The 14,875-nt window shown below is 39.9% G+C and overlaps 1 protein-coding gene across 11 annotated transcripts in view; it reads left to right on the forward strand.

Annotated features, from left to right (window-relative positions):
- Positions 1–14,875, forward strand: part of CUX1 (cut like homeobox 1) — a 263,293-nt gene that overhangs the window by 104,447 nt on the left and 143,971 nt on the right. For all 11 annotated transcript variants that reach the window (XM_071765224.1, XM_071765218.1, XM_071765222.1 and 8 more), the window contains exon 4: positions 12,326–12,404. In XM_071765224.1, the coding sequence (XP_071621325.1) occupies positions 12,326–12,404 (79 nt within the window). The remainder of the gene's footprint in view (positions 1–12,325; positions 12,405–14,875) is intronic.

Here is a 14,875-nt window from a genome sequence, read left to right on the forward strand (position 1 = left end):
ACTTTCAAGCTTGCAGAGTACTGACTGAAATGTGTATGTGTGCTTTCAGCACTGTTCTTTAATGAGGGAAATGTCTGAGGATCAAGTAAGGCTCATAAATCCAAATCTGGCTACAGTGAAGGAAGATTCTCCCATTAGATCTTGACTGTCAGAGATAGCTCACTGTTACATTGGTATTGCTCTCACATTCCCTTACAGTAGTTTTGCTTCACTATTGTAAAAGTGAAGTTTATGTTGGTATAAATTCAATCTCATAGATTACAAGGATAAAATTTGTTGGTAGAAATCCCCTCTTACATAAATGAAGCATGAATACATTACAAGATTGTGCTGCTGAATCTCTTAGCCAGTGATTCCAGTCTCCCTAATCTAGCCAGGATTTTAGAAGCCTAAAAACCCCTGAATTAATCATGATAGACTACGTAAATGCAGAACATCAAACTATGAATTGTGGTATTTGGTTATGGATACAATTACTGTACCTTGTTTTGGAGACAAATCAAAATACCCGGAATATCAGCCTGCTCTCTTGAGATACATTTTGTTGTTTAGTGTATAGATGTGATCTCTATTTATTGTTAAGGCTGACTTTATGAAAAATCATGAGATGAATGCTCCAGGCAGTCGAACAAACTGTGCAAAGCATATAGACTTCTGCATTTCACATCCTCTGGAGATGCTCCCTCAAGATAGCTCAGCAAGCAGTGTATTTGGGGGCAGCACACCCACCCCATAAGCTCTGTAGGATCACTTTGCCCTAGAATGAGTGTTACCTGTTAGATAATGTCCTGGGAGGTGGTGGCAGAGGGACCTTTTGGTTATGCAATACAAATACTTCAGGACATGAGCAGGAAGAGGGAATAGGGAGTGATCTGATCACAAGAGGTTCCCTACTCCTACTAGAAAGAATTGTTTTCAGACCCAGCCTAGGAGGTTTAAAAAAAACAAAACCAGAACACAAGAAGTAAATAGATCAGAGGTAAGAATAGAAGTGCTGAAAATAAATGCTTTCTAGAGTCCTTTCTGCTAGACAAAGTGTCCTTGAGGTGCTGGTGGGGAATGCCATAGGAATGCTCTGCTTGACACTGCTGTAGGCTTTGTGGATGGCATTACTGAGCTCTGGAGCACCACCTTCTTCTCACCAGTTTCTCCTGCAGAAGCTGGGTAGGATAATTCTTGCATGATGTAGCTTCACTGTTTACCATCTCCACCACATTTTTTACTTCTGACTTCCATCTCCACCCCTACTGCTATTGCCCCATCTCTTACTTGATCCCTAATGACAGAACTAAGTAGGTGCTTTAGGATTTCCAAGTAGTACTAAATTATAGTTTGACTTTAGAAGGGAAAAGGGCTTTTGCAAATCCCATGTAGGATGAGTGCTCCATGGGGCTCTGGGCACCAGGGAGGGCCAAAAGATCAGAAGGAACAGGCAGCTCCCTAGCAAACAAAGGTATTTATGTAGCTTCTATGGATATTGCTGGGTTCCTGCCTACCTCAGGACTGGCTCCCCACCTCCTGCCTTGCTTCAGCACTTTTGCTGCTGTGATCCCACGGTGACCTTTATTTTTTCCCATTTTTTTTCTGGCTTAAATTTCTGCCAGGTTGGTTTGCTGAAGCAGCTCACTGTAGGTTCCTGCTGGGCAGAGGAGAGGCCAGGAGAGCAAAGCCAAGGGCAGGAGAAGTGCAACTCTGCCAGCTTAGGTTGACTTAAACTGTCCTTGAACTGTACCCTCAACGAGCCTGCCGTGACTTGGAGAGAGGTTAACTTAAGCTCACATATTTAAATATCCTCCCAAGCATGTTTTATGGGACATATGCTTGTAAACCTGCAGCTAGTTCACTTTTTAAAATAAATCCACAGGTCACTTTAGCATATTTTTCTTTTTGGTTTGAACATTGATATTGATACTCCCAACCCTGCCCTCCACCCTGTATTTTCCCTTTGTATAATAGGAATTTATAAATAAAAAACCCAAACCAGAACATTCTGTATTCTGTGGATATCTTGTTCATTCAGATGAAAATTGTTGCAGTTATCAAATGCACAGTTTCCATTAGTAGTTGGAAATAACTTTTTTTTTTTTATAGATCTCAGTGCTTTAAGTAACTGGATTGTTTATGATGGCAGTTAAAGTAAAAGCATTATGAAATGGAATTTAGCATGCTACAAATTTTAAAATGCATTCCTCCTAAAATGTGAGACCCTATTAATTCATCATGAGAGTATAATTTTATGATGGTACTTTTTCCTTATTTAATATTTAAATGAAAATTTGCATTTTTTTTGTTTGTTCATTTTTTTTTAACATGATCAGCACATGATGTCTAATTCAAAGCTGATGATAATTTGATTTTTGTGGGTAACTTTTCTAAGTTCTGGGCAATTTGAAGTCTGGATGGTGTGAACAAGCTGTTGTGAGCCAAGCAGTTAAAGTCATTAATTTAAGAGGTGTAAAATTCCTGTTTTTTCTCTCTTACAGATCTTCTTTTTTATTTTACTTACTGTTAACCTGAGGATCCAACTTATTAATGGTTTGCTCACCATATGCTGTTCTAAATACAGGACAGAAACAAAACACTGAAGAGCTTTATGGTTCAATCATAAAATGATTATATATCATTTGGAAGTTGGCAAGGCACTCCCTCCTTCAAGCAGCTATCTAAATAAGCTGTGTTCTGAACAGGTTATTTCATCATCTTTACATCAGTGGATGGGTATTTGTACATGAGATCTTAGGAAAAAAAAAAAAGAAAGAAAAAAGTTTTGAAGTTGTGTTCTTGGGCTATATTAATTTACAGAACTAAGGTTGTGGTATGGAAATCTAGTGTTGGAATCCATATTTGTGAAGTCATCAACTAGATATTTTAAGGCTGGGAAAGGATTTCCTGAGGTCATTAGCATTCTTTTCATGTGGCATAAGAGTACTGTCCAACAGTAATGCAGTAATCCCTCATTTTGAGAACCCTTGAAGGCACATACTCCAGAACACCACTCTGGACTTTTATTTCTGTGAAAATTGGTTCTCATATTCTACACACGAAGCATGTGCTTTGCAGGGTACTGCCAGTCTGATGAGACCACTCTGGCTCCCCATTTAGCTGAATTGCTCTTTAAGCTATTACTTTGGTCAGCAGAGTAATTTAATAATTTTCTATATGCAGACAACAGAAGCTGAAGATCAGTTTGGTGTGCTGGAACTACTAATCATGCCTCTGAAGAACTACTCTAATAATATGTGTGCCTAAACAACTTCAGACCTACTTTCCCTTCTGCATTTTGAAGGAGTGCTCCTGAGCTGATAAAAAATCTATTTTTAAATGTTTTTTTTATTTTTCCCCCTTGAGTTTCCTTATGTTAAATTTACAAACCTAATTAATACAATTTCTTTCCTGTAGGTTCACTCCATGATGGCTCAATTAGAGTAGCAGTAGAACTGTGGTTCAATATTCAGGCCAGCTTCATAATTGAAAACACATTTTCTTCTCAAAAGCTGCAGCTGGTTTGGTTCTGCTCATGCAGAAAAGGATATAACCTTGCATAACATAGGAAATGAACGGTTGAGAGAGAAGCCAAATTCAATTTCAGTCAGATATTTTGAGGATAAGTCCATGATCTATGGAAGCAAGGGAATGAAAAGTGTGTGTATGTGGAAAGCAGTGTATTCAGCACTCTATTAATCACGGCTTGCCTGGGTGCTGTTGTGTGCTGTTGCGTTAGCACTGATTCTAGTACAGAGGCTGGAGAGCAGCCAAGCACTCCAGAAGTTAACCTCTTAAAGACCCTGAGCTGCTTTCTGTTGAATAAATGTAATTTTGTGGTCAGAAATAAATGCTTGTGATGTAGCAGGAGCTTTGAAAACAACAGCGTGGCAAAGCTATTACAAATTGCTCTGTGTTGGGGAAGTCAACAGCATACATCAAAATCAGAGCTCGTGTTGCACTGATTCAGGCCCAGAGCTTCCCTGCTTTTCAGTGGAAGTCCCATCAAACCACTCCATGTAACAAAACGGAGTAAATCTAGTATTTTTTTGGGTGGGTAATTGTTTTCATTTAATGTCCACTTCTCGAGGCGTGGGTGGTGGGTAATTTCCTTTGTATAAAAGGAGCACAGGGAGGGTTTTGTGCTTTTTCTCGATTTGTTTCCCAGTGCTTAGCAGGGAAGGGAGAGAGGTGCACAGCATGCTTTTGGGGTAACAGCAGCCTAGCAGCGTTTCATTTCTTTGTTTACACAAGTGTGTAAATGATTATTTATTTATTTTTGGCTGGCTTGATTGCAGTTTAAACAAGATCTTTCCTGAGGAAGATGATTTAAATATACTTCAGCATCTCAAAGGCAGATGGGCTCTCTCTGATCAGCATGTAGGAAGCCTGCTGCTGGCACTGGGCTGCAAAGTGCTCGGGCAAAAACAGCACTGAGAGAAGAGAACTTAACTCCAGACTGATGGTCAGAACTGTAGAAACTCTCAGACAGAGCCTCTCCTGTATGTACCTCTTTCTCCTTCCCATATTGATACCTTCCTGGGACAAGGTTCAGCAACAGGCAAGGTCCAAACTACTGTGTACCACCAAAAGCAATCAGTAGGCACTGTGGGTTTTTTAAGCTCTTGCAGGTTTATCTCCATCTCATGCAGTGTGCAAGCAAGTTGTACTGAGATAGCAGTTACTACTCGGGTAACTTTGGGAAGGATCAGCCCAAATCCTCTTATTTTTATATAATTGACAAAGTGCTGAAATTTCTGTTGGCAGCTGGTGGGCTGTCTATATTAAGGCCCGTTATGCTGCTGCCACACATTTGGGTGAAATGCTAACAGTGGTGGGAAACTATTTATGCAAAATTCAGACAGGCAGCACTGTTTCAGTTCACAGTGTCAGGAGTATCTTCTCATCCTTTTAAAAAAAGAGAGCTTGAAGTATGCTGGAAGGAATGGGGATGGGAGGGCTGTGCTGGGTGCGGTGTTCTGCCGACTGTCATTATCCATCCAGTTCCTGTTTCTCCAAATACAGAATTATTTCTGTATTTATTACAAAATTACTGTGAGGCTCTATACAAGCCTGGTCTTGTTTTGTTATAATAGAGAAGCAAGAGGGGAAGCTCAGCGTTAAATATTAGTGCAAGGTTACCTTTTGGTATTGATGTGCAGGTGGATTTTGCACGAAGCCAGTTAATGAGCTCTTGCAGGGATTCCTCTGCCCTATTTTTTAAAAATACATAAACAAAAGCTTGGATCATCCATAAGGGAGAAGAGTGATTGTGGGTTCTAGGTCACTGTTCACGGAGGCAGGGGAGGCTGATGGGCAGGTGAAAGCACTCACTCTGCTGTGGAGATCCTTCTCCTTCTGGGAAGGTGGAGATGATGTAGAATTTCACAGGCTGCTGTGCCCTGGTAGGGGCACTGCTTTCTCTCCTTCCTCTTTGCTCCACTTTGCCACACCAAATGTGGCTGGGCTGGCTGCAGCAGAACTTATCCATCCAGCCTTCTAATTACTAATACAAGTAAAACTTTGCAAATCAGTAACTTTTCTGCAGCATTCTTGCTGCTTCTCTCCCCAGCCATCTCTGGAGTCAGTCTTGCTAGAGTTACTTATCTATGACACCAAAAACACTGGGAAGGTTTGGATACTGTGTTAAAGGGGTTGGATGCTGGCATCATCTTGATATTCCAGGGGTATACTTTATCCTTCACAGAAGCTCTATGCTTCCATGAAGCAAAGTCCTTATTTCCAGGGCCAGGCTGGCCTTCAGTTTGTTTTAGCTAAGCATGAACAACACCAAACTCTCCAGTAAAATTCTTCTACCTCATTACATTGCAGTGTATACTGTGAACTAGTATTTATTGATTATCAAAGTTTGTAACACATTTTCATACTAGGAAGACTGATACAATAGTTGTGGAAGGAAGTTTTCATAACATCTGATACTTTGACTTTTGCCATGCACATTTTTGACACCCAATCCATGCCAGGCTGGGACTGACCCTGGCAAGTGTCCTTGTCCCAGCTCTTGCTGCCCACCTCCTGCTGAATCTTGCAAAGGCACAAGATGAGTCAGTTCAGTTTGCAGGCATGATGGAAAAGAAATCCATCCTCTCCTTCGTTGCTTAGTTTTTCATCAAGCCAGGGAGCTGAATCATGCTGCAGCAGTGTGATGGCAAGAGAAGCTGGGAGCCTGTGGCCTGAGGCAGGAGGGGAGAGCAGGGCTGCTCTGTTTGGTGCCTCCCTGACGGATGGATTAGGGGCGAGTGAGAGCAGGAACTGAGAAATGCTGCTCAGAAATGTAGAGAGGCAAGAGGAGGGAAACACAGAAGTTATCAAAGGATCCAGGACAGGTTCAGCAATGCCAGCAGAGCCACCGTCGCAATGATCTGAGGGCAGGGAAGTGAGCAGTAAAAGCTATTTAAACAAAGCTGTCATTCTGCTGTCAGTATCTTGAGGCACATGTTGGGCTGGGCTGTTTTACTGGGAAGGAAGATCAAAGATTGGAAAAGCAACAAGAAGCTGTCCTGTGAGAAAGAGGGAGCTGAGCTTTCCTCAGGGGATGGCAGCGTTGTTTCTCTGGGAAACTCAGGGTTTATCTGGGCATGAAAGGAAGAAAAGGTTTCAAGGGTTCAAGGTTGCAGCTGTTGCACAGTGGAGGGAAGCAGAATTGAAAAGCTGAAGGATTTGAGTCCCTCTTGAAGCTCTCATCTTAACTTGAAGCTAAAGGACCAGGTTGGTGAGGCAGGCATGCTCTTCTCAAGCTCTTCCCTGGTGGCCTACCTGTGCACTGCACCCAGGCAGCTTTGTTGAACAGATTGGTATTGTATCCACCTTATTTTTGTTAAAGAATTTATAGCCTAGCTAAAATACACACCATATGCTTTAGGCAGCTGCACAGGAATAATTTTATTTAGATTTTGCTTAAAAAAATGTTTTTTAATTTCAGGAGACAAAAAATAGCATTTTTACTTCTTTTTTTTTTTTTTTTTTTTCCTTCTGTTAGCTGCAAAAGAAATTAACAATAAGTTTTTATTAATTCGTAAAAGTGAAATGTTATGTGTTTAATAATTAATTTATTAATACAGATACCTGTTGGTATTAAGACAGAGAGATCAAGGGAACTGTGTGTGTGCCCTGCAGTCTCCCTAATCCACATTCCCAGAGTGTGTTGGAGAGCTGTTGCAGTGCACCACCTTAGCAACTGATGTACTGATTTATATGAAAGAGCAGCTAAGCTCTATTGTAGTGGCTTCAAAGAAAGGCTGATGCCTTTGCATGGCATTACTAATGCTTGCTATAACACCATCTAATTCTAAGGCAACTATTCAAGAATACAGCATGCCTTAAAATCATGGTGCATTAATGAGTTGTTATCATGTTTTTCCCTCTGTTTGATATGTTTCTTACAATTCTTAGTGGCATTTGTGGTAACTCAAAGTAATTGGAAGACAAATGAAAAAACTTTGCAATGCAACAGAATGCAGGAAAAGATATGTAAGGGAGCTGTACAAATGAAGGGGGATGGCTGTCTCCTTAGGAGTGTCTATTTATTAAAATTCAGAGCAGAAAAATAATTTGTTTTTAATAATTTATTTTTACTTGATAAGTTAATTTCAAATGGGGTGCAGGACAGTAGAAGACATACCTTTCATCTTGAAGTGGCCAATGAGATTAAGAATTGCAACTGAACAACAATGAGGATGAGTAGGAGAGTTAGTACAACAAAATTCATATTTAGCATAGATGTGTGAACACTTCTGTTTGAGTCACTGGCCAGGCAGTTAGCTGTTACTGCAAGTAAATCACCAGAGCCTGGGTAGTGCCATACAGACACAGAAAGCAATTGGATCCCTGCACCAAGGAGCTGTCTTCAAGATGCCTGAAACAAAAGAAAAGCACAGCAGTGCTGAATGATCCCAGCTGATCTGTCAGGAACAACACACCCTGGCCATGTGCCGGTCTCATGGTCTGCAAATGTGTTAATGTGCTGATATCTGTGAGTTCAGAGAATTTAAGTGTCAATGCAGAACGTGCTGGCATCTGGCAGTCCCAGCTTCCTTGCAAAGAGCTTTGTCTTCCTGTTTTATCTTCAGAATCAGAAAGTCAGTTGTGCAGGTGTCTGTCTGCAGTGGAAGAGACAACACCACAGCATAGAAGAGCATCCCACACCTGCAAACCTGAATACAGAATCCAGGTGCTCTGTGGGACAGGATACATCAGACCTTAATGCTGTGATTTCTTACCCATAGAGTGACAGATTCCAGAGTGGAGCCACAGACCTTGGTTTTATCTTTTTGAACATGACTGGACATAGCTGAAACAGAAAGTGGCATTTTTCAGATAAAATTGCACTCAGCAGTTTCCTGTCACAGGTGGCCAGATTTATGATGCTCACCTAATTGTGGAAATAGAACTGCTTGTTTCATTGAAGATATTTTGATTTTAGCCATGTGTAGTAGACAGCAGTCTATCACCAAACATTCCTGAAATAGACTGCTTGGGCTACTGGGGAGGCATGGCAGCAGAATTGGGCAACCAGTTGTTGTTCTGGTAGTGGAGAATGGGAGCAGATCAAGAAGGTCTTCATGGGCAAGTTAGAGAGGGGTAATTCCATAGGGAAGGGTGTTATTCAGCCTCAGGGGTGAACTTACTACCCCCAGCAACAACTCAGGAAAGCACTTGACCTGGAAAAACAAGGTGGATAAAGGGAGGACTGCTCTCCAAGTGATGTCTCACTGCAGCTCCCTCCATAGCTCTGGTGATATTTTCAAGATGAAGAGTGTGCTAAGGAGGAGGATTCCTCCTGTCTCATTTCTCTTATCTCAGTATAGTGCCAGTGCTATTATCAAGACAAATAGGATGCCAAAACTTAAAAGTGAACATATGTTTATGGGGGTGGTGGGGAGTACAGAGGTCACTGTTGTTTCTTTCTAGTCAGAGGAGACATAATGGGGCCTGGTTTAGATAAATTAAGATATGGAGCTAAGCTCATGTCAGGACTACACTGGTGTAATTATAAGTTGACTTCTTACAGGGTCTCTGAAGTTTTTAGAGTCAAATAAAAACGTTCAGCAAGAGTTTTATAATGCAGTTCAACTGTTTTCATGTGAGCTGATCACAGCTTATCTTCATTGGTTCCTGAGCCAGTTTTTCTTTAGGTTTGAAGAATATTCAGTGAGCTTTTGAGTACTTACTTCATGTCATTTCAGTTAGTTCAGCTATTTGTTTCTTCTGTTCCTGGACTTCATTTTTGTTTTGCTGTTTTTGATGTAATTTTCATCCTTATTTCCTTACGCAGCTGGAAGGTGACTTTTTTTTTTTATTTTCCACTTAAAGCTGTTGTGATGCTTTTTCTAAATTTTATTTTAAGATACAGAATAGTTGTGGTGCTCATTTTTAAAAGAACCTTAAACCAGACAGATTGATCGATGCTTTAACAAATAAAACATTAAAAAAAATCCTTCTGCCTGGTGGGATCGTTTAGAATTTTGGTTTTGAATTGGAGGAGAAAGGGAGAGCAAGGTGTGAAAGTTCCTGTGACTTACAAACTGTTTCCATTAGAAAGTCTCTGATCTCCTCTCAGTGCTCCATGCCTTTTGGAGTACTTAGGAAGAATATAAGTACAAATTCTCTTTATTAAAATGTGAAAAAACTATAACAGGAAAATAGATCCATCCTGTTAATTTCACAGAAATGCGAGCATTTTAAATGCTTCGGTTTTTATAAAACAGGCAAATGAATTTTTCAAAATACAGTACAGAATCACTTCTGCAATGCTAATTTATTTAATAATAGTGATTTAAATTTGGCTGTATTCTGCTGAGCAGCATAGGGAGAGAAAATTGTATGTGGGAACGTTAAAGTCCAGAAGTCTAACATATGGTGTGCTTTGGCCTTCAAAGTCTGTCTCTATGTACCCATGAAATATCTCAACTGCAGAAGTCTCTCTGATGGCTGCCCCCTCCTTTCTCACCCCTTCTCAAACGGTGGCTGATACTCCCAGGCATTGATTTACAGTACCCAGTGCCTCTCTCTGCCTTTGGCAGTTTGTTCCATATTCTAATTTCAAATACTCTTTGTGTGAAAATGTTCTAACCGAATTACTGATGTTCTCATTCCCTAATGAGTGTCAGTCCATCTGTGATTGCTTGAATTCAAATTAATAAATGGGTTATTCACAACCATCAATCCCTTGCTCTCCAGCACGTCACATCCCCTGTGAGATTTCAGTGCCTTTCTGTAGCCTTTCTTGGTAAACTCTGAAAGACAAGCATGGCCAGCATTTTTTGAGATTTTATACCTGCTCTCCATGTCCATCATTTTAGCTTCTGCTGTTTGTTTATCGTGTTTTTTATACTTACCTTTAAGAAAACAAAAATTGATAAGAATAAATTGCAAATAGGTCAGGTTTCAGTCATGTTACACCTCCAGCGAGCTACAGAAATTAATCCAGGCTGGGGGGTGATATAAGCAGAAGAATAACTTGCTTGTTTCTCTCAATACAGTCATGTGTTGTGTTGCAATAACTTCTCTCTTCACAACCTCTTGCCGTGTCTCTCAAGATTTCATTCCTGCTGCCAAATGCTGTGCACATGTTTCCAGTGTCCTTACTTTCCTCCTTGACTTCTCCCCTCGGATCTTTTGTTGGTTTATATGTTGTGCATTGTGCTCCTGCCTAATTTCTACAGTTGTCCTTGTCCTTTGGTTTTCTGGCCTTAATCCTGTCTGTAATGATCTCAAAAGTTTACTGATCAGCCACAAATCTCATCTATAGGAGCCACGTGGTGCTCCTTTGCTCTGCTCCTCTGCACTTTGCTTCTCCTTTATTTTAAAAATTGACATTCTTGGCTTTTTTCCTTTCCCCTTCCCAAAATCCTTCCCTTCCCCAAGTCGTTTTTGTACAAAGGAAACAGAAGTGGCACCAAATCTGACCCTACAGCACCCTCCTGCTTATCTCTCCTCCTCCCTGCAGGGTTTCCTTTCCCTGGCACCCTCTGCTTCCTGTGCCTGAGCTCACTGCAAACCCTGCAGCCTGCTGGGCTGGTAGCACGCTCTCTGATTCTGCAAAATCTCCCTCCCATAGAAGAAAATATCAGATACTTTCCTGAAATACAGATACAGTAAACTCTGTCCATTGTTTCTGCCTTATCTACCAAATCAATAATGTCGTGAAAGAATTCAAGGACATTTTTCAGACAGGACCTTCCTTTTCTTAGTCCATGTTGACGTACACACCTTTAAATGGTTTCATAATAATAACTGCTTTTCAAATGCACAGAAGAATTGGTATCTGGCCTGTGTATCCCTACTTCTTCAGATCCTTCCTTGCTTTTTATTAAAATATAGGAATGATAATCTCCATACTTGGGTTTCCTGAATTCAATAGGCTGCTGCAGAACTGTATCAGGCTTTCCTCTTTCTTTCTCTTTCTGCTTTGGAGTGTTAATTCAGTGGACCTAGCCTTGGGTTGATTTGGTTGTGTTTTGTCAGTATTTAGTAATTCTGTTTTCTTAATAGTTAAAGGAAAACACAGTTTTCAGAAAAAAATGTGGCATGTTTTATTCTCAGTGCTGTATCACTGTATTTCCTTCAAAAGCCAAGTGAAAATGATGATTTTCAAGATGAAATTTTTCAAGATGAAAATACAGATTTTAGGAAAAGTAATATCTTGTGAGGTAGTATTTTCCCTCATGTGGGCAAACACCTTTTCAGGTTAGCACTGTGTTTGTAAAAAGAAACAAAGAGAAGGTCATCAGAAGAGCCTGACTTGAACTCTTGAGTGCAAAGCAGTAGAGACTCTGTTGGCCTGTGCCTCAGCTTTATAATAAAACTTATTTGCATGGAGAAGACTCACAGTTGTTTAGTATCACAGTGTCCAACAAATACATCTTTTCACCCTCTCATAGGCTTAGTGAAAATAATAGAAAAATGCACTTGCCACAGTGCAGCCTGAGTGTGACATCAGAAGTACACACAGTTCCCATTTATTCTGTTAGATCTTTATAACCACTGAAGGAAAACAGCTGTTGAGAAGAGAACCTGTCTGGCATACACCATGCATTTTGTAAAGATTTAAAGTAAAGAAGCACAATAGGCAGTAGGCTTCATAAAAATTTTGGTGCTTGCTATTGTGCTGAAACAGGACTTTAAATTATACTCAGTAAAAACATACCAGAAATATTCTTACAAGGCTGCTTCTATAAGAACTGTACGCAGGAGACTTGCATTCCCTTTTTATGTATTTGCTTGTTTTATATAAAATATATTCCTTTATTTTTATAGCTCTGACTGTAAGTGTTGTATTGGAACAAATCTAAAAGCCTTCTTTTCTCATCACCCCTTCTAGATTGATGCGTTGGGTAAAAGAAGCAAAGAAGCAGAGGCAGCCTTCTTGAATGTTTATAAGAGATTAATTGATGTTCCAGGTAAGGAAATTCTTTCTGCAGTCTGAAAAATTGATGGCTTATTAGCACAAATGCTATTGGGCATTTTTTCTACCTTTGATAAGGTAAATGTGGTTTTATTCCGAAACTGATTATGCTCCAGTATTATTTCTAATGGAAAGAAATATAACTAAGGCACATTTCATGACTTCTCTTAAAACTGTTTGTTGTGTTTTCATTTTAATGCTTTTATGAATCATTTTATATCATCACAATATTGTGTGTTTCTCAGTGATTTGTTTATTCGAGGATTCTGACATTTTTAACAAAAATGATACATCTTGAAACTTCATCAAGAAATGGCAATGTTTATACTCTTAATTTAATTATTTTCAGTGTAAGTGTCATAAATTTTATTCAGAGGCCTTTAACCTCTATGTTTTCTGCTTTCCTTTATGTTTGGCTCCTGGGTACTGGCAGTTTGCACTGGCATGAGCAGAATGGGCATGAGACAGGGCTCTTACTGCTCTGTTTTGTGAAGGAATCCCTTCTGTGAAAATGTACCCACCACACCTGCAGCCTGCAAGTCCCCCTGTCAGTGTTAAGAAGAAAAGCTGTAGCCCTTCACCTCTATAACACAGCCCAGGGTGCTTATTCCCTGCCATAATTTGGGAGGCCAAGTAGATTACATTTCTAATGATCTGGGTTTTTTCATGACTGAGTAGTTGTGTCAAGCAAGAGCTGTGTGGGATCCTTTTCATGCTCTCTGGCACAACCCTGTTTTTTGAAGCCTGGCATTGTCACAGGTGCTGGGAATTCAACAGCAAAGTCAGAGTGAAGCCTTAGGGAGACATTTGAGCATATATCCCACCTGTGCTGGAGAATCTAAATGGTGAGGGGGCTTTGTCAGTACTTCTTTGTAGGAGAAATAATTTTCTCCTTCATTTTCAAGAACATTTACACCCCTTCCTCCACACCCCACAGTCTCTCTCTTGTCCAGCCTTCCCCTGCACAGCCCTTATCTTATGTGTCAGAGAAATATTTCTTTGAGATTCTTACTACATGTAAAAAATTCAGCCTGGCAAAATTGTGAGTGTGGTGGAGTCTGTGGGATTAGAAATATCTACAGGTTTTAGTCTCATGCTGTATCTGCAGGCCTGAGAGGCAGAGGAGGAGCATCCTGATGTTGCTAAAAGCAAATTCCAGGTTGTGGAGCAGTAGCCTGGCCAGTCTTCTGTAGCCATAAGCAGGCTACAAATACTCACTGTTTACAATGCATACTGCAACAAAAAAGAAAACAGCCACTGGGAATGTCTGGCACTGGTATTTGTCACAATGTGGTAGGGCTGGGCTAGGAGTGTGCAGTAAGGGACTTGCACCATTGTATTGTTGAAAATTTTATTTCCTTCTCATATATAGTCTTTTACACTGGGTATGCACCCACGGAGGGCTTTCCTTTATAAAAGACCACGGGTATTCATTTATCACATGTGTTGTTTTGCCTCTGTGTGGCTCTACATATCTTTGGACCTGTCCATCTGGTATTTCAAATATTTAGGTATACTTTTAGCTCCAAAATCCTGTTATGTTTTTGTTTCAGTGTGAGATGGGAGCTGTGATGTTTTGAGAAAGCTATGACTGGAATGCTGCAGAGTGGTTATTTAGCATTAAGCATTGCTGTTACATGACAAGGGTGCAATTTTATCAGACTTCCAATATCCTTTATAGCACCATATAATAATTGCAGCTGAAGTCTAATTCCCAGTGGCCAATTTTATGGTTCTTGAGGAAAGCATGTAGTCCTCTCCTCAGTAATAATGTGCACACTTTATATAATTAAAAAGGGCTTCTATTTTAATTTTACTATAAAATGATCTGTATTGAAACTCCAGCTACGGTGGTTCATGGATTCAGCTAAGTTTAATGATTTTCTTTCCTGACTTGATCTGTGTTTTCACTCAGGCTCAACAGTAAGGAATTTGTAGGACTGGTGGCATTTTACTTGTAATTTTTCCTATATACATGAAGGGTTTTCTTTTTAAAAGATAAACCAGACCTTTTCATATCTCTCTCCAGCTTTACAATACCATTAATATGGCATTATCACTGGTTTGTCCTGCAAAATTTATCCTTCCTAAAAGAAAGTACATGTCAAGGAAAACATTTACAGTGTATGTACATTTATAGAGTTATAATTCTCCCTCACATCATTCTGTCTTGCTTGAGACTGAACATTTCTAATTAATGGAATTAATTTTCTCATTTAATTGCCTTATTTTCAGTATGCAGTAGAGAGCTAGAGAAAAGTGAACGCTGCCACATGAATTGCAGTAATCAACAAGGTTGTCACAACTTACCTTTAAAAATAATGTGAATATATTTATTTTGAAGTAAAGGGAGGTTGGGTCTGTGTTTTGAGGAAGATTTCTCCTGTTTGTGCAAGATGTATTTCTCTCTAGTTTAATAAAATAAGTATATTATGGTAGCACCTTTGCCTTTTAGGGTCTCAATCT

This window comes from Heliangelus exortis, chromosome 21 (assembly GCF_036169615.1).
Source record: "Heliangelus exortis chromosome 21, bHelExo1.hap1, whole genome shotgun sequence".
NCBI classification, from domain to species: Eukaryota; Metazoa; Chordata; class Aves; order Apodiformes; family Trochilidae; genus Heliangelus; species Heliangelus exortis.